General features: G+C 55.5%; 2 protein-coding genes across 3 annotated transcripts; one reads left to right on the top strand and one right to left on the bottom strand.

The window, feature by feature from the left end:
• Positions 1–11: 11 nt before the first annotated feature.
• MAP2K2 (mitogen-activated protein kinase kinase 2) lies at positions 12–10,571 on the top strand. Of its 2 annotated transcripts, none has more exons than XM_048927664.1 (12): positions 12–154; positions 984–1,194; positions 2,527–2,673; positions 3,321–3,398; positions 3,843–3,894; positions 3,990–4,114; positions 5,447–5,660; positions 6,266–6,330; positions 6,559–6,620; positions 7,216–7,261; positions 8,160–8,291; positions 9,818–10,571. In XM_048927664.1, the coding sequence occupies exons 1-11, from the start codon at positions 63–65 to the stop codon at positions 8,268–8,270; spliced, it is 1,203 nt and encodes a 400-aa protein (XP_048783621.1). In that variant the 5' UTR covers positions 12–62; the 3' UTR covers positions 8,271–8,291; positions 9,818–10,571. The 2 variants fall into 2 exon arrangements, with proteins under 2 accessions (XP_048783621.1, XP_048783622.1); XM_048927665.1 differs by lacking the exon at positions 9,818–10,571 and adding an exon at positions 9,478–9,814.
• Positions 10,572–17,032: 6,461 nt separating this feature from the next.
• C2CD4C (C2 calcium dependent domain containing 4C) lies at positions 17,033–19,460 on the bottom strand. The gene is made up of 2 exons (XM_048927575.1): positions 19,319–19,460; positions 17,033–18,996 (listed from the first exon to the last, which is right to left on the bottom strand). The coding sequence occupies exon 2, from the start codon at positions 18,975–18,977 to the stop codon at positions 17,736–17,738; it is 1,242 nt and encodes a 413-aa protein (XP_048783532.1). The 5' UTR covers positions 18,978–18,996; positions 19,319–19,460; the 3' UTR covers positions 17,033–17,735.
• Positions 19,461–21,757: the final 2,297 nt, after the last annotated feature.

The raw sequence follows: 21,757 nt of genomic DNA, 5'->3' as shown, positions 1-21,757 counted from the left end.
CTCCGCCCACTTTCGCTCCATGCCCCGCCCCGCTCGGTCCGCAGGCGCGGCGCGGCCCGGCCATGCCGGCCAAGAGGAAGCCGGTGCTGCCGGCCCTCACCATCACTCCCAGCCCAGTCGAAGGACCCGGACCCGGACTCGGTGGTTCCGCAGAGTGAGTGAGTGGCGGTGGGGTCTGACCGGTCCTTGCCGCTTCTGGAGCGTCGGTGCTGGGGTTGGCTGCGTGCCGGGCCTGGGAGCTGAACCGGGAACCGGAGAGGGACGGGAACGGGGCTTGAGGAGCGAATGGGGAGCTGGGATGGGCTGTGCCTGGATGGGGGCTGTGTGGGAACCGGGGGCTGCTGAGGGTAGCGCTGTGGGATCGAGGAGGAAGCGATGGGGCCGGGCACAGAGCGGCCTTGTTCGTAGCTTGGCTGGGATGAGGTGGGGAAGGGCTGGGGGGGGGGGCGAGGCGAGGAGCTGGGGGTGGTCAGTGGGGTGAGGAGGAGCAGAAGCCGTAGGGATCTGGGGGGCGGGGGGAAGAAGGAGGGGGGTGTTGGAGCTGCTGGGAGCCCTCGCTGATCCCCTGCTCCGGGTGGGGGGTGGGGCAGCAAATGGCAGAGGGTGGCTGGAGTCTGTCTGTCTGTGCGCGCATAGCAGGTGTTGGGGAACACAGCATCCCCTTTGTGCTCAGCTGTGGGTCTGGGGTAGCAGGGGGCTGGTGGGCATGTGGAGAGGCATTGTGCTTCGCAGAGAAGGCCAAGCGTGGCTTTCCGTGTTAGGAAAAGTTGCCCCTTAACTTGTACAGGGGTTTGGGCTGAGTATGTGCAGGTTGGGACTTCTGTTATTCCTTCTGCTTCTCCACGGTTCCCCCCAAAAAAACATTGAGGTTCTTTTCCCTGTGCCTCGCTGTCTAACCCTTATGAGCCACGTTTTGCCCCTGCCGACAGAGGACAGACTTTCTCTGGAGCCTCACAGACTGATGCCCCCTTCATCTCCTGCAGGGCTAACCTGGTGGACCTTCAGAAGAAGCTCGAGGAGCTGGAGCTGGATGAGCAGCAAAAGAAGCGCTTGGAAGCTTTCCTCACTCAGAAAGCCAAAGTGGGAGAGCTGAAGGATGACGACTTTGAGCGGATCTCTGAGCTGGGGGCTGGCAATGGTGGTGTGGTCACCAAAGTGCAACACAAACCCTCAGGGCTCATTATGGCACGGAAGGTAAGGAGGCAGGAGATGCCTTGCTGGGGAGCAGGGTCCAAGCAGGCTGTCTGCACTGCTCCACCTGCATGCAAAGCACCTGTCTGAGTTGGTACCGATGCACAAAGCTGGGCTCTGCACAGAGTCTCTTCCTGTTCACTTCTGTAAGCTTTCTCACTGCTCTGCCTGGCTGTGGGTCATCTCCTGAGAAGGGGAAGTCTGCATTAAACAGGTCACAGGGTTTTGCAATGCCTGTTGTGAGAACATGAGTTTGTTCTTTTGCCAGGAAATGGGTTTTCTGAGGGTGGTGGCTGACAAGGACTCAGTGTGGCAGGTGGAAAGATGCATAGCTGGCCCTGCACACACCAGGGTTTGGCATGCACGCATCCCTTGCCATCCACTTGATAGTTCCAAGCAGTCTTGTGAACCTGTCTTGACAGCTGTTCCTCTCTGAGATTGGCTTATGGGAGATGTCTTTTATTGTCTTGTAATAGAGAAATAGGAGGTGCTTTGTCTGCCTATTAGAAAAGGCAGTGCTCAGTGAGAGCAGCACAATTGCTAACATATAGGACAGCTTCCTTGGAAGGCTCTATTTTCACTTGCTGTGGAGATGACTTAGTGGGTATCATGAACTAATAGGTTTTCCAGGTGGCTTTGCTTGGAGTGGAGCTCTGTGAGTCTTCCACTGTGACATTATTTTGGGATTATTATTTCCCAATTATTTTTAATTTAATTATAAAATAATTTCCATTATTTTCGATGTAGTTAGATGGTTTTGAGATTGTTGGGAGCGCTGTGTTTAGAAACTGGAGCCAAGGCAAGCTGCAGCATTGGGCAGCACTGCTGTGTTCCTTGCTGAAACCAGGGCCTGGGTGTCCTAGAGCTTACAGTAACAGCAGCTGCTTTCTAACCTGCAAGACTTTCCTTCCCACAGTGTGTTAGCTGACTGTGTGCAGCCCAAGGAATAAGGCATTTACTCTTCCACGTGCAGAAGCATGTGAATGTTGTTTTTCTCACTCCATGTAGTTTCCTTGATAGGAGAGCACCTGTTCTTACAACACCTACGAAGCTCATGAAAATGTTCACGTTGCCAAGTCAGATCTGCTTCTGCCTTGCCTTTCCATTCTGTGTCCTCTGTGATTTCAGTGTGTTACACAGGCTGGCAGTTGCTGCACTTGCTAGCAGGCTGCACAGCACTCCTCTTGACCCTTTATCCTTAATTTTGGAAACATTTTCCTTTCTTCCCAATGCTCACGCTTGCTTGTTCACGTGGTTCCTGTAAGGTTGTTTTTTGATGTCTTTAGGCACTATACTTTTTTTTAAAATATATATATATATAATTTTTCTTGTTAGCTGATTCATCTAGAAATCAAACCAGCCATCAGGAATCAGATTATCCGAGAGCTGCAGGTGCTGCATGAGTGTAATTCCCCATATATTGTGGGTTTCTATGGAGCCTTCTACAGCGATGGAGAGATTTCCATCTGCATGGAGCACATGGTGAGTCCACGTCCCCCCCCCTCCTCCTTCTCCAAACTGCTGCTCCCAGCACTGTGTTCCCAACTGGGTCTTTATGACATCCAGATGAAGTGGGTTAGTGTGCTGGCATTCATTGCTGGCAGTGCAGTGGCTCCTTGCTCTGACTGCTTGGTGTTCAGCAAGCTGGGGTTAGAATCTCCATGCTTCTACTTAGGCATCTAAATGACAGGCATCAAGGTTTTTCTGGGGGGGAAGCAGAAGTTTAGGGGGTGGCCAAACAGAAATATTGTAAACCCATCATTCTACAGAGCTTGCTGTCAAATGCAATGTGCATCTTTTCTTGTCCCTGTCAGAAGTGTTGTCATCCCTCCACAGTGATGCTGGCAGCCTCATCTTTGTGTTCAGCGCTGAGGGAAAAGAAGCTTAAAAACTAACAGCAAGAAACAGAGCTGATAGGATTAAAGTAGTTCTCAGTGAGAAGCTTGAGCTCTGATCACCAGAGATCTTTTTCTGCTGAAGGAGCTTGCTTGATATCGATGTACTGCAGTCTACTGAGCTGGGATGCTGTGTATCACTCTTATAGTCCCATATGGATGCATTTGTCTGTATGGCCAACTGCTCTGCTGCTGTTGGTGTGCTGATAACCTCTGTGGTTTTCTCACTTTCAGGACGGTGGCTCCCTGGATCAAGTGTTGAAAGAAGCCAAAAGAATTCCTGAAGAAATACTGGGGAAAGTCAGTATAGCGGTGAGTTGCCGTGGGTGAGAAAACGCTTGTGCAACCCTTTCTTCATTTGTCCATATGTGCTTTCCCATCCTGAAGTTGGGCAGGAGGTGCTGGTATGTCAGATGGGAGCAGGGAAGCAGGTTCCCAAGCACTTTCCATCATTCCCACCCCTGGTGTTGCACTATTTGGTGGTTGCCAGACAGGGAAAGAAACTTCCTTGGGCAAGAAACCCAAGACTTGTGATTGTCACAGCAGGGGTCTGCTGTTTTGCTCTGTGACTGAATCCATACAGTGGCCATTGCTCACTGCCATCCACAGCAATCAGTTGCAAAACTTGAAGTGCTTAGTCACCACAGAGAGGCTTTCCTCACAGAGCTGCGATGTGGCAGCACTGAAGTTTATGCAATGCATCTTACTGAAGGCAAAACGCTTTGCTTCTGACTTCTTATTTTGTCTTCCTTCTAGGTTCTGAGAGGTTTGGCCTACCTGAGAGAGAAGCACCAAATCATGCACAGAGGTGAGAGAGGAGGAACCTAACAATAACTGCCTGTGCTGGAGGAGCCCTGTTTAACCCAGAGCCATGTTTACACTCTTCTCTCTCACTGTTGTCAGATGTGAAGCCTTCCAACATCCTGGTTAACTCTCGAGGAGAGATTAAGCTGTGTGATTTTGGGGTCAGTGGTCAGCTCATTGACTCCATGGCAAACTCTTTTGTGGGAACTCGGTCCTACATGTCTGTAAGTTCAACTTTTTAGTGGATTTTTACAATTTGGGTTCAGCTTGGATGCAGGTGGGGTTAACCATTCGTATAGAATCAGTGTCCTGTCCAAGCTGTTCACAGTTTTCCTCTGCATTCCTGCCCTCTCTGGGACTGTGGTCTCTTTGGATGCTGTCTGATCACATGTGCTTATTGCTTCTCCATGCTGAAGGTTGGACTGGGGAGCACGTAGTGTTCCATGCAATAGGAACAAGCACAAGATGTGCAAAGGAAGATGTCCACATCCTATGGATGCTTTCATTCTGTTTCAGCTACTGTTTGTGGGTTCAGAAACTTCTTTCTGTATGCAAAGCCTGTCCAAGAAACTGTGGAGAGGGCACCCATGCTGACACCCTCCCTCCTTCAACCATGCTTCAACCATGTTGGCAGGGGTGTTAGCCAGTCTAATGCAGGTGGGGTTGGTGCAGACTGATGGAAAACAGAGCCAGACTGAAGGAAAGCTGCAAAAAGAGCAGATGATGCCTCAAAAGGAAAGTCATAATCTGTGGGCCCTGGGCTGCAGATGTGCTAAACCACAGATTGTGACACATTTGGGCTAATGGTTTCTGTCCAGCCTGGTGTAGTGGAAGTGACACAGTGCAGCAACAGGCAGCATGCAGACTCCTCTGCCCTGTGTCTTGATAACAGGCTGCTGTAACCATGAAATTTCCTCCAGGCTGGCTCTGGTCCTCTGGCTGGATAGCAAAGAAGATGCATGTCTGCTGTCCACACCGTGTGGCTGCAGCTGTAAGCAGGCAGTAAGCAAAGCTGCTGGTGCTTCTGTACTTAGGTCTGAGCTCCTCTTGTATTTTTGGGAATGGTTATTTAAGTAGAGTTATAGTTAGATGGTGTATTTAAGGGTGGTGTTCCTTCTGCACTCAGTTGGGTCTGCACAGCTCACACAAAGCTACCAGCATAGATGGCTTGCATGGGTTTATTATTTTTTTAGCCTTTTCATCACAGTAGGATTTTCTGCTCCTCAAATTGCTCTCAGATATTAATAGGAATAAACAGAAGAATTAAAAAAAACTTTGACAACAAAATTAAGATCTCAGCTCACTGAGAAATACTTTACACTCAGAAGTCCAGAGCATGAGCAACTGCAAAGGCTGCTCAGCTGTATCTGTTGGTTAGATGTGTGCAAGTGCTTTGTGTTTGCTGTGACTTGGGAGTTCCCCCACCCCCCAGAAATGCTTTCTCTGCAGACATCAGTGCTTCTGGCAGGCATCAGGAGCGCTGGCTGCTTGGAGGACGCCTGCTCATAGAGAGGATGCTTCAGGTTTCTTACCTCTGTGTTTTTTATTCCTTCCAGCCTGAGCGATTGCAGGGCACTCATTACTCAGTCCAGTCCGACATCTGGAGCATGGGTCTGTCACTGGTGGAGCTTTCTATTGGAAGGTACCCAATACCCCCACCAGACTCCAAGGAACTGGAAGCAATATTTGGCCGTCCTGTGGTGGATGGGGCAGAGGGAGAATCTCACAGCGTCTCGCCGCGGGCCAGACCCCCAGGACGCCCCATCAGTGGTAGGGGCTGCCCTGCTGCATTGGGGGGGGGGGGCTGCCCTGCTGCATTGGGGGGGGGGGGCTGCCCTGCTGCATTGGGGGGGGGGGGCTGCCCTGCTGCATTGGGGGGGGGGGGCTGCCCTGCTGCATTGGGGGGGGCTGCCCTGCTGCATTGGGGGGGGGCTGCCCTGCTGCATTGGGGGGGGGCTGCCCTGCTGCATTTGGAGGGGCTGCCATGCTGCATTAGATGCAACACGCAGGCATGGGGGCAAGGAGATGGGTTCTGTTGGTGTGGCTGGGTCAGCAAAAGCTGCTGTGAATGAGGTTGTGGGGAGGGAGGGTTCTCATGTCACTCTTTCCTGCAGACAGAGCCATGTCTGTGCTGTAGGAGAATCCAGCTCTGCTGTGGAGGCTTCTAATCCTGAGAGCCTGCAGGGTTCTGGTCTTGTATGGGGAGCTTAGGAGGTGGTTTGGGGGATTTTGTTTTTAACAGTGGGTTAATTCCCAAGTTGGTGCCCTCTGCTTCTCCCAGCAAAAGTCCCAGTGTGGGTTTTCTTTGTGTGAAATGAAGCCCTTTGGTGTCTGAACAGCTTCTCACCAGTATTTCTTTCATCTTAACCACACAGGCCATGGAATGGACAACCGACCTGCAATGGCCATTTTTGAACTGCTGGACTATATAGTTAATGAGGTGAGTATTGCACTACGGTAGGCTCTGCTGCCCTGGGTTGGTGTTGTGTCCACTCTGAAAGGTCAAAGGAGGCTCAAAAACCTTTGCTTGACAGGGGCTTATCAATAGAGCCCCTCAAACTGCTCCAAAGTCCTCTTGGCCACTGATAGAATGGGAAGGAAGCAACTGAAAGCTGTGCTCTAAGGCATTTACGTTTCGACCCATTAATCCTTTTTCCTCTCTCTGCAGCCACCTCCCAAGTTGCCAAATGGAGTTTTCACGCAAGATTTCCAGGAGTTTGTAAATAAATGGTAAGGATTTCTGTTTGTGGCTGAACGTGGAGGCCTGTTTGCGGTCACTGGCAGCTCAGCAGGCTGCCTTCCCACTCAGAATGTTCAGCATGAGGGTTGTCTGTTCACTGTTGGCAATCTCCCTGCTCTGGCTTGGCTGCAGCAAGGTCCTGCACTGTGCTGGGAACTTCTGCCTTGGGAAGGGCTGGAATAAAAGTGGTTCATTTGCAGTTTTTCTCTGCAGCTTGTCCCACAACCTTGCAGGCACCCTGCAAACACCACTGACTTCAAGACCTCCTGATCCTGGGGACACGGTGGGGATGCTGCTGCTGTCCCCACTAAAACAGAGATGTTACAAAACCATTAATCTCTGCAAATGGTTACACATTTTATCCATGCAATCCAGAAATGGTGGATCTTGCAGCTCTGCCAAGAGTCCAGAGTGCTGGAGCTGCAGACACCTCTATCTGAGCATCATCCATACTGCTGGTCTGGAGAAGGCAGACAGGAGGCAACGTGTTTTTTAGTGAAGCTGGACACCTCTGCAGACAGATAAGCAGCTTCTTACAAGAAGTGTCTCATTGCTGCCTTTGCTCTCTTGTTCTTCTCATTTCAGCTTAATTAAGAATCCAGCGGAACGGGCAGATTTGAAGATGCTGATGGTAAATGGGAAGAGCAGGCTTCTTTCTACACTGGGTGGCACCAGATCCGCAAGCTGCTGCCTCATCCCATCCCTTCCAGCCACCCTTGCTCTAAAGGCTGGAAACTCCCGTGGCTGGGCCTGAGAACCAAGTGCAGCCTGGGATATGCAGTGACTCACTTGCCTTTATCTCAAAGGCAGTGATGTCATCTAACCCGAGAGCCTTGATGCCCCTCCCCAGCAGAGCTCAGGATGGGAACCTGATGGCTCCAGCACCTCTCCGTGTCTGCGAAGGTGCCTGGGACAAACCTTTGCCTCTTGAGCAGAGTAGAAGAGCTCAGTTTATCCCTGTGAACCTCGCTTTTCTTCCTCAGCCTAGTGCTGAGCCACAGCTGGCTCACCCCTGCTGCCCCTTGCAAAAGCAGCAGCCCACATCCTTATGTCCCTGCTCCTTGTCCTTGTTTTGTGGTCACCCTGGGGAATTAAGGTTTGCTCTCTGGGAGCAAACTGGTACCAGGCTGAGCTCAAGATCTGTAGCTCTGAACCTACACCAGGCTTGTCCTGTCTCCATAGCATTTAGGTTTGCTCTGGGGATGCAGCACACAGGCTTTGCACCTCAGCTCTTCTGCGTGTCCTGAGAGTTTCATGGCCAGGCACAAGATGCACTGACTTTAAAACCCAGCCACAGGGCTGTAAGTAGCAAACATTTAGGAACTACTCTCCAGATCCACTGTCTGGGCCTGAAAGCAGCCCAACCTATGGCCTTGGATCCATTGGCCTTACCGGAGTCCAACCAACAGTGTAAGCCCCCCCAGAGCTCTGAGAAGGGGCCAGAGATGGTGGTGTTCTGCTGGAGGTGGAAACCCCCACTGCAGGATGCACCTGACCACATTGCTAACTTAGCTTCGCTTCCCTTGCAGAATCACACCTTCATCAAGCGTTCTGAAGTGGAGGAGGTGGATTTTGCCGGCTGGCTCTGCAAAACATTGAGGTTAAACCAGCCCAGCACACCCACCCGTGCTGCCGTGTGATGGCCGAGCCGACCGCCTGGCGTCAGTACATCTGCCTCTGTCACCATTCCCTGCCCTTCAGTACACAACAGAACTGCCCTTCTTCCTTCTCCCCAGCCCCTTCTCACCTCGCATCCCGCCGGCAGAGCACCATCACTTGGAAATGTTAATCAGCTGCCCCTCACCCCAAGCAAATGTGGGCTTGGTTTCTGTTGTTCTGGGGGCGTCCTGGGTCTCTGCTCCAGCTTGGAGCTCTTGACAATTGGGAAATGTGCTGCTTATGTTAATTTTTTTTTCTTTTTTTTTTTTTCTTTTTGTTTTTTTGGAAACATGTTCACTTGGGTTTAAAAAAAAAGTGTGTGCACTGGTGTATGTGTGTGTGAGATGGTGGCAAGGGATGGGCATATGGCTGTGGGAATGGGGCTTTGCCTGCTTCTGGGCTCCTCAGCTGGACCAGGAGCATGGAGTGAAGAATTTAGTGCTGCCACAAGGGGAGAAACCTCAGAGGATGGTCCAACCACGGCAGGTGCTGTGCCACAAAGCTGTGGCATTGCTTGGAGCTGAGCTGTGTGCTGAACCAGCTGGCCTGTGGGTAGAGGGAGGCATATGTGGCTTTACTTCTGCTGTTGTTTCATTGGGTTGCTTTACAGCCCATTCTGATGAATTGTCTTGATCTGCTGAGTGCAGGCTGAGCTCCTGGATCAGATGGGGAAGGTGTGCAGGGCAGCTGGTGGGCTCTGCTGACCCTCCTGCAGGCAGACCTGGGTGCACAGAAAGCAGGTGCTCCACATCCACCCTATTCATCCCCTTGCACTGCAGGCAGCAGTTTGCTGTGCCTTGGGCAGGATTCCTAGAAGCCCCTCAGGCCTCCAGCTGTCTTCCCCACCTTCCCAAGCCAAGGCCTGGGGTCTGGCAGTGTGGGTTTGGTGCCAGTTGCCCCCATGGAGAGGCTGGGCCAGGCCTCTTGCTTAGGGGATGAGGGGGGGTTCAGTCCTCTCATGCTGTTCATAGTTCTCCAAAGGCTGCTTTCCACACTCTTTACCCCATGCCTGAGTTGCTGCATGCCCTCCTGCCTCACGAAGGGTGAGGGCTCTCTTGACGTCAGGGCTGAGCCATCACCATGCGTTCACCTCCATCCCCTCAGGGCTGACTATGCCTTACAGCCCCATCTCCTCCTGAGGGGGGTGAGCCTCCTTGCTTATGGATTTATTTGGTTTTCCCTTTGCAGTTTGCCAAACTGGATGCTTCTCTGGTGAGGCAGGCCTGGTATTTGCTCTTCAGGAAGTGTGTTGCCTTGTTAACCCCCATCACAGCCCCTTCCCCATTGCTGGGGCAGGAGGCTGGCACCAAAATGCACCAGGCAGTTGCTGTTGTTTTTCGCCCCTTAGGTGCAAAGTGGGGAGATGGACAATTCATGAAGCGTTAGGGTTGTTTGTGGCTTGTTGCACTTTGGTGTTGGGTTTTGGAAGGGAAAATCATATTAAACGTTTTGTTGGGTTGTTTCTTTTGAAAAACCTCAATATTTTCATGGTGGAGAAATAATAATAAATGGCACTTTACATTTACAGGCCTATCCTCTTCTGATTTCTCCTGCTCAGCTTTAATTCCTGTGTGCCCACCAGCAGCTCCTCCTGGAACAGATCCCCCACTTATCCTGGCACCAGGCTGCCCTGTCCCAGCAGGATGGATGTGAGCTCTGAGGAAGGCACTGTGCCATAAATCCTGCTCTGGGGTTGCTGGATGCTGAGTTATTCATTATAGAATGAGGCTGAGCTTAGCTGGGAGCCCTGAGCTCATCCAACCTCGGGGTATACTTAAAAAATAACATTTTCTCAGAAGCCTGCATCCCCTCAACCTCTGCAGAAACCCCATCAGTGTGGAGCTGTGGGGTTTGGAGGACCTCTATGGCTGGGCATGGCGTCTGGCACCTCTTGTGGGTGGCATTGGTTTGCTCCCATCTTCAGGAGAGATTTGGGGGCTCAGGGCTGGCTTTAGGGCATCCTAGTGTACCCCCAGCCTATCTCAGCGTTCTTTGGGTGCTGTAGAGGCTGCCCAGTGTGCCCTAGAGGCATCTTGGTGCATCCTACTGGCTCTGAGGTACCCTATGTGCTATGCTGTGTATTCTATCAAATGCTCAGAGCAACTCGGTGTGAATTAAAATGCAGGCACTCTCATGGCCTCGTATCGCCCATTTCCCCCTAGGCAACCGTGGCTGGACTCCTCATTCTGTGCTTCTGCTCAGGATGATGCTGTGGTGATGAGTTGGTGAGCATCCCCCTCCTGTCCCCCCTCTGTCACCTCAATTTGGCACACCTGGCCTCACCCCTGATACCCTCCCCCCAGCTGTCCTATAGCTCTTTGCTTCCACATTTACAGTACTGTGATGCCAAACGCTGACAGCCCCCCAACCTCACCAGTCCCTCTACCAGAACCACCTGCAGCCAATCCATCCTGTTAAGTACAAATGCACGCTACTACAATGCTACATAGGGCAAAGAGGCAGTGTGCCCCCCAAACCATCCCCACATCCCCATCCCCTGCCAAGCTGATCAGCTCTCCTACCGCCTTGCAATTCCCAATGCTTTTCCCCATTGATTTCCCAATCCTTCACCTCCCCTTTACCCGCCGAGCCCCGAGAACGTACCGCTATGGCTCTCCCGGCGGCCATTTCGCGTTCTGCTCTGTATCTGATTGACTCTCCGCTCCACGCCGCCCTCATTCCCGTTGCCCACGGCGGAACCTCTCCGCTCCGCCGGTACCCACGGGGACGGGCGCTCCACGTGGCGTTGCGCATGCGTACGAGCGGGAGGCGCCGACGCCTGCAGCGCTGCGATGCTGCCAGCAGGTGGCGCTGTCCGGCTCCTCGGTCCCGTACGGACGTAGCGAGAGCCGCGCGCCCCGTGCGCGTAACCCTGCCCTGTTGTAAAGGTAAAGGCAGCAATGCGCGCACCCGCTGCACGGCGGTAGCACGGAGCGTTCCCGGAGCTCCTCGGTGTGCCTTAGAGCCTTTCCGCTGAGCTCTGGCTGCGGGACCTCGTGCAGCAGTGAAATGCTGCTGGCCTGGGAAATGGGCTCAGCTCCCCAGCATCAAGCCTGCTCCTGCCTCGCTTCTCACCCCAGCTGAGCCTTCCCCCACCAGCTCCCAGAGAGGAACCTGAGGCTCGGCAGAGATGCAGCAATGCAAGGAAGCGCTGAGATGTGTCCTCCATACCCAGTACTCCTGCTACCCCCCTCTATTCCAGGAATACTCCCCCACCCTCCCCCCAACAGACAGCCAGGGGTCAGCAGGGCTGCCCTCTGTTAACTCAGCATCTGGATGCCAACAAGTGAGCTAAGAAATGTGATGTTGATGCTGGTAAAATGTCCTTAAACAGAACCACCTGTGCCACTCTTTGTCACAACAGTAGGAGTTATACATGAAGTGTCAGCCTGTCACCCTCTTGGATCTTCCAGGGCAACCTGGGGCACCTGAGCTGCTTTGTAGGTAACCCCAGAAGCCTCAGTGAGCCACTCTGAAGCACCCTAGTTTGCTCCTGAACATGCCCTAAAATCAGACCTGTGTGAGCCCCACCAACCTCGACGGGCATCTCCTGCCCCAGTGCCAAAGCAAGTGGCTGCTCCCCAAATCCAGACAGGCTCAGAAAGGGACCCCATGGCTTCGAGGCACCTGCAGGAGCAGCTCTGATCCCATCGCACGACGCCTCTGCCAGGAGCAAGCAGCAGGCAGGCAGCCAGCATTGGTGGGAGGAGAACAGATTGTCCACAAAACAGGCACTGTGCAGAGCGGGATCCCCCGCGAACTGCGCCCTGGAGATGGGGCCAGCTCAGAGGGGACGGGGAGCTGGGTGTCCCCACGCTCACAGCAGAGTGGGCATGCTCCTATCTTAGCCCAGCTCAGCCCTCCTGGGGTGCCACAGCAGCACGAGCAGCCTCTCTCTCTGTGCACAACTGGCAAAAGGCTGGCAGCACTCCGTGGGAGGGCAGGCGGGATGCGAGCAGCTTCCTGCTGCCCCTGAAGACTGAGCCTCCGTCTGCTCGGGAACGGAGCGAGCAGAGCTCGAGTTGGGCTGTGAAAGGGAGCGGTGGTGAGCAGAGCCAGGAAATCCAGCACGCAGGCTGACACTTCATCTATAACTCCTACTGTTGTGACAAAGAGTGGCGCAGATGGTTCTGTTTAAGGACACTTCGCCGGCGTCAACGTCACGTTTCTTGGCTCAGCGTCGGCATCCAGGCGTTGCATTTCTAGAGGGCAGCCCTGCTGGCTCCTGGCTATGGGGGTGTGGGGGGAGTCCTGGGATAGAAGGGGGTATGGAGAGACCTGGGTTAGGTGGGACACATCTCAGCACTTCCTTGCATTGCTGCATCTCCGCTGAACCTCAGGTTCCCCTTTGGGAGCTGGCAGGGGAAGGCTCAGCTATGGGGAGGAGTGAGGCAGGAGCAGCCCTGATGCTGGGGAGCTGAGCCCGTTTCCCAGCCCAGCATCCTTTCATCATTTCACTGCTGCACGAGCTCCTGCAGCCAGAGCCAAGGTGGAAATAGCAAAAGGGACAGCCCCAGCACAGCCCTGGCCAAGCACCATCTTTTCCCTGGCACAGGTGAAGTAAATACTCATGGAGCAGCCCATCACCTGCTGCTCCACACGGCCCTGCTCCCAGTGCTGCTAATTGCAGCGTTCTCACTTCACGCTGATGGACATGATAAGATTAGTGATTACAGAAATCTCATACAGCAATTGGATTGAATTGGGAGGCTGCGTGAAGGAAATTGGACTGAGCTGCAAATAGGAATTAATTATAACCTGGCAGCAGTGAGATTTGAGGGTTTGAATAGACGTGTTTCTGTATATTTACGTGTTGCCCTGCGCTACCTCTGGCTTTGTCCTGGAGCAAGGAGCTTCAGCACGGTGAGATGTAGCACTGTGGCTGCCTCTGCTCCAAGACCAGCTTTGGGCAGCCCCAAGCACTCAGGCAGGGGCTGAGAGGGCTGTTATTGAACGTGGCCGCAGCACATCCATGGGGTGAGCACAGCCCAGGGCTCCCAGCCCTCCCCTCCTGCCAGCAGGCTCCATTATCTACATTGCCATGGCGATGGAGCCAGGCTGATGCTCTTTGTGGCGTGTCCAGTGCAATCCCCAGACACTGCCCATGCTGGGGGGCAGATCCAGCTGTGATGGTGGATGCAGCCCCACGTCCTCATCATGCTTCCATGTGGGTCAGAGCTGCCGCCTTTCAAGAAACCCAGAACTCAGGGTCTGATCCCCCTGTGGCACCGAGCAAGGACTCCCCCCAATCTGTACCCAACACCCAGAGCCGTAACACAACTCTCAGAGCTCAGCCAGCAGCCCCAAATTGCCGTATCGATTGAAGCCTGTCTGAACTGATATTAAAACGTTGGCCAGCAGCGTTGAACGAGTCCTCCTGTCTGCTTTGTTTTTGCCATTTGTTTCCCCTCCCACCTGGGCCTGCTTGATACGTTGGGCATTTTGCAAACCTGTCAGAGGCAGCATTGAAAACTCCAGCAGGGAGCTGGAAATGAACCGGTCCAGAGGGGAAAGGCTGGCAGAGCAGCTTTACATCACAGTGCATCCTCAGCCCCTTCCCTCATCCACCCCTATAACCACACTCATTCCCAGCACAGATTTTGGGGGTTTCGCCAGTCCTGCAGCTGTTGGTGTGATGCAACCAAGCCACACTTGGGCTTTGGGATGTGTTAATTTCCTCTGCCAAATTCCTCCAGAGGAGATGGGAAAGGCTGAGTTAGGATCCATCCCATGGCTCCAGGTCCACGTCAGCGTGTCAGCTTCAAAACATGAGAGCAAAGCTCATGTGGAAAAGCAAAACAACCTGAGCCCTGGGGCTGCGGTGACAGCATCACAGCCAGCCCTGGGGAAAGCTTGCAAGCTGCTGCTTCTGTGCCGGCTCTCATCAAACCTGCAAATGCCACAGGGCTGGAAAAGAGCTTCAGGTTGTCCCTATTGCCAGTAGGGCTCCCCCAGGGCTTGGCGTCCCCGTGGCTTGAGGCGCTTGCAGCCTGATGTCCTCATGGCTTCAGGTGCTCAGACCCCACAGTCAGCATCCAGCAGGGCCACAACGTTTGCCTCTGGCTTTTCTCTTTCACCTGATGTGACTATGAGGAACTGTGGGATTCAATTAACTCCCGTTTTCCTCCCGTTAACAGTGGGAGTCTCTCTCCCTGCTTTCAAACAGACATGCTGCCACGGAAGACAAATGCTTGCAATAAAGATGAGGAGCTGTGTGTGCAAGCCGGAGGGAGGCTGATACTCACACACAGCTGCAAGGTGGGTGCATCGTGCCCTGCACCCACCAACACAGCACTGCTCCCACACCGGCTGCTCAGAGCCTGGGAGTGATGCTCGGGATCAGACTGCAGCTGGGGCAGCCCCACAGAGCCCTGCAGCCCCCGCAACCGGACCAGGCAGCCAAGATGTTGCCAAGCAACAGAAAGAAGCTTTTTTTTTTTATTAAAAAAAAAAAACAAAACCCAAACGGTAAATCAGCAGCTTTGTCAGAGCAGGGGGTGTTGTGAGGCTAACCCCAACTGCACCCAACTATCTGCAGGGGGAGGTAACCACCAGGACCCCAATTACCCCCAGCTAATCACTGGGTCCTGCTTGGACCCCCACCCTGGCCATCCCACAGCCTGCAGTGCAGAGGCTCATTGCAGCCCAGCCTCAGCTCAGGGTTTAACCCCAGGCTCTGGAAGCTGCACATCTCTCCTCTAACAACTCAATTAGGAATTCAGAGCTAAATCTTCTCCCACCAGCCGCCCCTCCGACTGTTTCCCATGCTTTGCATATGGAGCACTTGAAGGATTTTTAGTGTTTTCAGGCTGACCCCCATCCGCTCCATTTCAAACGAACTCAATCAGGCTCATTTTATTGCTAACTGCTGTGGCTTTTACACCTCTAAAAGGGGAAAAAAAAAACCCTATTTTAATTTCCTGGCACCTGCCAAGTTTTCACCACGCTGCTTTCTGTGCCCTGTGGGGCCGGGAGGAAGGAGGGCGGATCTGTTTAACGTTCCTATTCTTTATTTCTACTAAAAATGACAAATTATTACTATGGTGGAAATTAGAAAAATGGCATTTAGGCTGCAGGCAAACCTCCCTCTTTGCTTCAGCAGCTGCTTGTTAGAAGTGGGTTGAGAGATGGAAAGCAGGGGAAAGAAAAGAAGAAAGCAGAATAAGCTGCTGGCCTGGAACAGCTGGGGGGAAATGGGGGGGGGGGGGGAAGGCTGTCCCCACTGCTTGCCATCACAGGGGGTCAGCAGCACGTGGGATAATAGAAAGCAAGGGAGCATCAGGAGCTGGGTACCATTTGCATCTGTTTTAGAAAGACTTTATTGCACTAAAAAGGGGAAGTCATCTGTAAACAAACATTCCATTAATGAATATATATATGTATATATTAACTCCAAAACGAAAACGCGTTGTTAAATCCAGCCACAGAAATATCATAAAGCAGGAACGTTAGAAAAAGGCTACAGGGAGGAAGGATCCCTCCAGGACTCCACATCCACCCTCCCATCCATCACAGCAGCAAATCCCAGAGCTCAGCAGACCTGGGACAGGTGAGGGAGGTGATGGCACAAACTCCTAGCCCTCAATTCCCCCCACGGAGCCAAAGAGCAGCCAAAGAGCCCCCCAGCTCTGCTCTCAGCCTCCCAACCCACCCCCGAAACACAAAGACAACACAGCACAGCCCTACCGTGGAGGGGCTGTGGCATCCCCAGCCCTTCGTGAGCGCTGAAAGCTTTGCACTGGTCCTCCTCCATCTCCTGGCCACCAGCTGGGTGTCCCCAAGCTCTGCTTGGTGCTGAACCCCCACCCCCCCAAAAACCTCCATGTCAGGGGATGGAGGAAGAACAGGGATGGGCAGCCCTTGGTTGTTCCTGGGGAGAGCAATGGGGAGCAGCAGGTGGGAAATCCCCTGTGGCAAAGGGATGCGTCTGTTCCTCACGTCCTGCACGGTTTGTTTTCAACCACAAGCTCAACAAACAGCCACGATCATCCCAACCCAACCCCCCACCCCCCTCCCCGACATGCAAACAGCACCAGAACCATGCCTCGTATACCTGAAACATATTTACAGACAGAAGTAAAACACGCTGGGAAAGATCAGCCTCGGATATAAATAGCCAACACTGAAATCTGCCATCTGCTGCAAAGGACAAGGAAGGAACATCAACCGCCACCAACAGAGGTTGACACAGAGGGACACATGTGCGTGTGTCCACACGTGTTGGAAGGGGGCAGAGAGGAGCGATGCTATTTCTGCTCCTTTTCACAAAAACATGCAGGTAACACCACACCAAACAACAACAAAGCGGCTGTTTCAGCCACCTGCAGATACCCCAGCCTGGATTTCCCCCCATTCTGGTGTCTCTGGGCAGTGCTGGGATTCAATGTGCCAACACAGCCCTGTTTGGGGACTGGGTCCCACCAGGTGTGGGGGCTTTGTGACCCCAGGGCCATGCATCTCCCTGTGGGTGGGAGGGGGGGGGGGGGGGGGTGCAGAAGCTTTCAAGCTCCTCACCTGTGAGTGCTCAGAGAGGGCAGAATTAGGGGGGGCAACCCAGATCCCAGCTTGCCACCTGCTCTGGTGCCACCCATCCCCAGTGCCACGCAGGCACACAGCCACGAGCACTTGGGAAGGCAGCAGGTGCTGCTCTTGTTGCTTGGGGTCTGCTGGGATGTTACCCCAGCATGCATGCTCACCCCCATGGCCATGTGCCCGTCCCCCCCCCCCCAGCAGCAGTGCCAGCCCCTATCAGCATCCATCTGGGTTTGGATAAATCCAAACGCCTCTGAAGTTCCTGCAGCTGTTATTCATGGGGGAGAGGGGTCAGTATCTGGGGGACCAGGACAGGAGGGTAGAGCTGACTGCACACTCTATGTGGTTCCAGGAAGGGACTCAGAAAGACCACAGATGTGAGTCAGCCACGAGGCCACCTCCCAGGGACCCCAACCAGGTTCCTGGGTCACCTCTGCAGCATTTTCTCTGCAGTTTCCAAGACTACAAAGCTTGACTTTTAAATGAAAGCCAAGGTCGATGCCATCATCTGACTCCAGGAGCTAAGGCTTGGAGAGAGGTGGCAATAAGCATGCTGCAGAGCTCTACCCACTTCCAACCTTCGTGCTGGCCAGCTGGAGGCCACGGGAAACCAGAAAGGGAAGAGCCCAGCAGATGACATCCATCCATCTGAAAGGGACAGGGCAGGTGGCTCCTGCTGTGCTCCAGGAGCCGCAGCCCCGGCCAGGGAGCTGGAACAGAAGGGAGAGGCTGGCACAGGAGGGCTGCATCTGGCAGCTCCGCTCCCGGGGACCCGGCCCTGCATCCCTGAGCTCTGCCACAGCCCTGGCCCTCCTCTGGGGGCCCTTCCAAGCCCTAGTTCAGAGGGGCCAGGGCTGGCCCAAGCCCTCCCGTGCCCCAGCCCCACGGGCACGCTCCCTGCAGGGCTGCTGAGCCTACAGCAGGGCGCTGAGCGGGAGCTCCTTCTCCCCCAGCAGCGTGTCCCGCTTCAGGCTGCTGCCTTTGTTGACCACCTTCAGCTTGAGGGACAGCTTCCTGACGTGGCTGGGGCCCAGCCCATCGAAGAAGAAGTCCTCATTGAAGACAGGGTTGCGGCTGTTCTTGATGATGGTGCTGCGCTGCTTCTGTAGCTTCCCCGGGTTGAGGCACAGAGAAACGCAGCAGTGGATGCCACGCACATCGACCAGAGCGTCGTAGAGATCCTCAGCGCAGATGAGCTGAACGCGAAGCCGGGCGTTGGAAGGGTCATAATCAGCAGTCAGACGGAGGCGGCCGCCCCGGCTGAGCCGCAGGCTGTGCTCACGGGGCCGACCCTGCGGCAGCTCCGCGCCCGCTGTCGGTTGTCCCCCGGCCGGAGCGCTCCTGGAGCGACGCTGGGCGCTGGGACTGGTGTCGGCTGAGCTGTCATCGGTTGAAAGCGAGCTGTTGCGAGCCACCGAGTGCTTCAGCTTGATGACCTTGGATTGGCTCTCCTGGCTGAAGATCTTCAGCAGAGAGACGGAGCGGGAGAGGAGGGGTGAGCCGAAGGGTGAGGACTCGGCTGAAGAGCACGTGTCGCTTTCACCGCCGCTGAAATAGCGCCCGGGGTGCATGAGGGCCGCCCCCAGGTCGGAAGGAGCCTGAGCTCTGCTCTCGCCGTTGAGCTTTGCCCTGCGCTGGCCACTGGGCGAGGTGGCCGGCGAGGGGCAGAGGCTGCTGTGTTCGCTATGGAAGAGCGATTCCTTACGTCGGGTGTGGGGACTCTCCACCAGCGTGGCGAAACCGTAGGAGGTCTGCGCTTTGGGGACATAGGGCAGAGACATGGCTGTCTGCGCCTGCGGGTCCACGTTGGTGCCGAAGCCGCCCTCGGCTGTCCAGTCCTCGGCGCTCTCGATCTGGATGATGTGACGGCCGGATGCCTTCGCACGGGGTCGGCTGGGAGGCCGGGGGCTGCGTGGGGTCTTGCGGTCCGTCAGGTCCTGCTCCGAGACAGACGGACCCAGGACGGGAGGCGCGGTGGTTTCGGTACCCTCGGGTTCAGCGGGTGCAGCGCTCAGCTTGGGCGGGATGAAGAAGTCGGGGATCTTATCGGGGGTGAGGACGTTGCTATAGCGGGAGCCCCGCGGGGAATCGTCCGGCCCCGAGCCCCGTGCGCTGCTGCTCTCCGCCATGCCGCGCAGCCGCTCCAGGAGCCACATGTTGCTGCCGGGTGCAGGGCTGGAAGAGATAACGATCGGAAACGCTGTCACCGGGAACCGGGAGCCGCAAGCATCGCGGGTGACGGGAACGGGGATGCGGAAGGGAAGGGGCGCGCCGAGGGAGACCGACACCAAGGGGAGGGGAGGAAGGACTCGACCGCGCTGCGGGGCACCGGGACCCTCCGGCGCCGGGGATAACGGACGGGGAAGGATGGGACCGAGCCGCGGGACGTCGCGACCGAAACACGCCAGCCTCGAGACGGGGATCGGGAAGGAACAGCCTGCACCGACGGTCACCGGAACCCGCCGCCCCGGGACCCCGCGGCGCACGGCGGAGCTACCGGACCCGAGAGCTGGAAGCGATGGGACGGGGCGGCCGTGACGCACGGAGAGCTGTGCCGAGCCGGGCCGGGCCGCCCACCGGGCAGCTGCCGTTTCCGCTGCTGGAGCCGCTGCCGCACCTGGACCGGAGCCGCCGCCGCAGACCCGGGCGGGAGCGGACGCGCTTTTATACGGCCCCGCCGCTCCCCGCCGCGCCGCCGCCGTAATCCTCCGAGCGCTGCGCCCCTACATTTCCAGCACCGCACCGGGCACCCCGAGTGATGCTGCCGGGAGCCGCGGGGAAGCCTTGAGCACCGGGACGAATCGGGTCCGAACCTAACTCTGCCCCTTATGACCCGGGACGTGATGCCCCCCGGTCCCGGGACACTCTGCCGTGTAGCCATAAGTGGGACCGTGAGTGGAGTGGGACCGGACACGGCAGCCCCGTGGTGCCCCCGGTTCCCTCCCTCCCGGAGAACCGCAAGAGCACGGAGTGGAGCCCGCTGTCAGCCCGGTGCTTTCCCCCCCTCCGAGCTCTCGAGCTCATCAAAGCTTTGAACAAAGCCAACAGCACTCCAAGGCGGCTCAGAGCTCAAGGACTCGCTGAGTGCATTAAGTGGTTTAATATCGTGGCTGGAAGGAGTGGAGGAAGGCAATGCCACTTGTCACACGTTTCTCTAGCGCCTGGGTAGGATATGGCCCAGGTGGTGCTGGGGACAACAGGGGCAAAATCATCAGCAGAACCCAGCGAGCATCGCTGCAGCCCGTAGGGGGAGGGCAGGAGATCTTCAGAGCAGGAGAATGAGCTCCAGACAGTTGCCACATCGGCTGACAGCCTTGGGGACAGAGCTACTCCAAGCAGGACGGGGCACGGTTGGGGCCAGCAGTGGATCCTCCTGCCCCAGGGATGCTGCTAGGAGGAAGGAGGGCTCCATTCTCCCCTGTAAACAGCCCACAGCAGCAGCACAGGGATGGGTATAATCATCAGAAGTGAAAGCCTGGCTTGGTGAGCTCACTGCATGAGGATCGTGGCAGCCAAGCACCATGAAAAGGGTGGGAGTTCTCAGCTCCCTCTGCATCCACACTGTGAGCTGATAAAAGAGAAGGACAGACCAAGGGCCAGCATGCAGCTCTGGTAAACGTAGTGAGGGAGAAGGTGCTCAGGATCTGGGAGGGCAACAGTTCCCTCTCAGAAAGCTTTTTGCCCTGCACTTTCTCTACACGGCCTGGCTTCCCCGATGTGCCCCTCTGCCATGTGAGTGCTCCCTGGCAGGGCAGACGCTTTGATTTTCACTCTTGCCCGGTGGGGAGCTCTGACAAACTGCAGGTTTTCACCTGGGAATTGGTTGCTCAGAACAGCAGTCCATTGCCCACTGCAGGGACAGATCTGAGAGAAGCAACTGGGCCCAGCAAATGGAGCATGAAGGGTCCTCCAAGGGAGGGGTCTGGGCTGAGGCAGCGTTGGGGAGGGGGAATGGCAGCACTGTGGATGTTCTTGGGGCTCAGCACTGCAGTTCTGGTTCCACCCGGGGTGGGGGGTGGGGGGGGAGAAAGTGGATGGAGACAGGGAGAAGAGGAAGAAGCTCAAGGAAAAAGAGCTGGTGAACAAAAGGCTGCTGTTTACCTTTCCTCCACCCATGTGCAACGGGAGGTAAACAAGGCACAGAAATGGTTGAGTTCCCCGGAGATAACAAAGAAAGCTGGAGCGGGGCCAGCCCTGCCCGCATGCTCCGCTTGGGACCAGCAGTCCCTGCAGCAATAAAAAAAAGAAAAAAGGGGAGCAGTTCTGCCGTGCTGGGGTAAAAGCGGGGCTGCAGCGATGGGCAAAACCACAGAGAGCTCACGGATCTCTCGGTTTGCAGCAAAGGGAAAGCAGCTGGGATCTTGGTGCAGGGTCACGCATCGGGGATGCAGGCAGTGCCCGGGCTGCCCTCACTGCCAGCCAGCTCTGCTGGGCTCAGGACCAGCTCTCACCCCCAGCGCTGCGTTGCCACAGACACTGCATGCAGAGGGAGGTGCCAGACCACAGATAGAGACGGGCAGGGAACGAATGCTTGCAGGATTGGGAGAAAAAGAGGTTTCCAGTGTTTCCAAAACGGGCTGCAGACCGTCACACAGCGCTGCGGAGCTGGAAGAGACGCTTTGCCCTTCCTGTCTCCCCCCTGCATCATCGTGGGGTTGGGATAACAGCTCTCAGGGCTCCGTGCCTTTCCCAGGCAGCGTGATACAGGTGACACAGAGATGGATAAGGGTCGGTTTTAGTGCCAGGCTGGAGGGCGCAGCATCTGGCAACGCACGGGCGCAACGCGGCAGCTTTGGCTGGGGCCACGGAGGAGCTGGGGACGGCCGCAGGGTTGGGACATGGCAGAGCTGGGGATGCGGAGCCGGCAGCGTGCTACCACCTGCTGGAGGATGGGAAGCAGAGCCCACCTTCCCCCCCCCTTCCCTCACACCGGAGC

The sequence above is a fragment of the Lagopus muta genome, chromosome 26 (assembly GCF_023343835.1).
Source record: "Lagopus muta isolate bLagMut1 chromosome 26, bLagMut1 primary, whole genome shotgun sequence".
Classification (NCBI taxonomy): domain Eukaryota; kingdom Metazoa; phylum Chordata; class Aves; order Galliformes; family Phasianidae; genus Lagopus; species Lagopus muta.
Note: the sequence above shows the minus strand (reverse complement) of the source record. Positions and strands in the feature narration are given on the sequence as shown.

Excerpts from the sequence above, each read along its gene's own strand:
- MAP2K2 (XM_048927664.1), top strand. The coding sequence starts at position 63 with ATGCCGGCCAAGAGGAAGCCGGTGCTGCCGGCCCTCACCATCACTCCC. Across the intron at positions 2,674-3,320 it reads CCATCTGCATGGAGCACATG|GACGGTGGCTCCCTGGATCA; the intron begins GTGAGTCCACGT and ends TCTCACTTTCAG. Across the intron at positions 5,661-6,265 it reads CCCAGGACGCCCCATCAGTG|GCCATGGAATGGACAACCGA; the intron begins GTAGGGGCTGCC and ends TTAACCACACAG.
- C2CD4C (XM_048927575.1), bottom strand. The coding sequence starts at position 18,977 with ATGTGGCTCCTGGAGCGGCTGCGCGGCATGGCGGAGAGCAGCAGCGCA.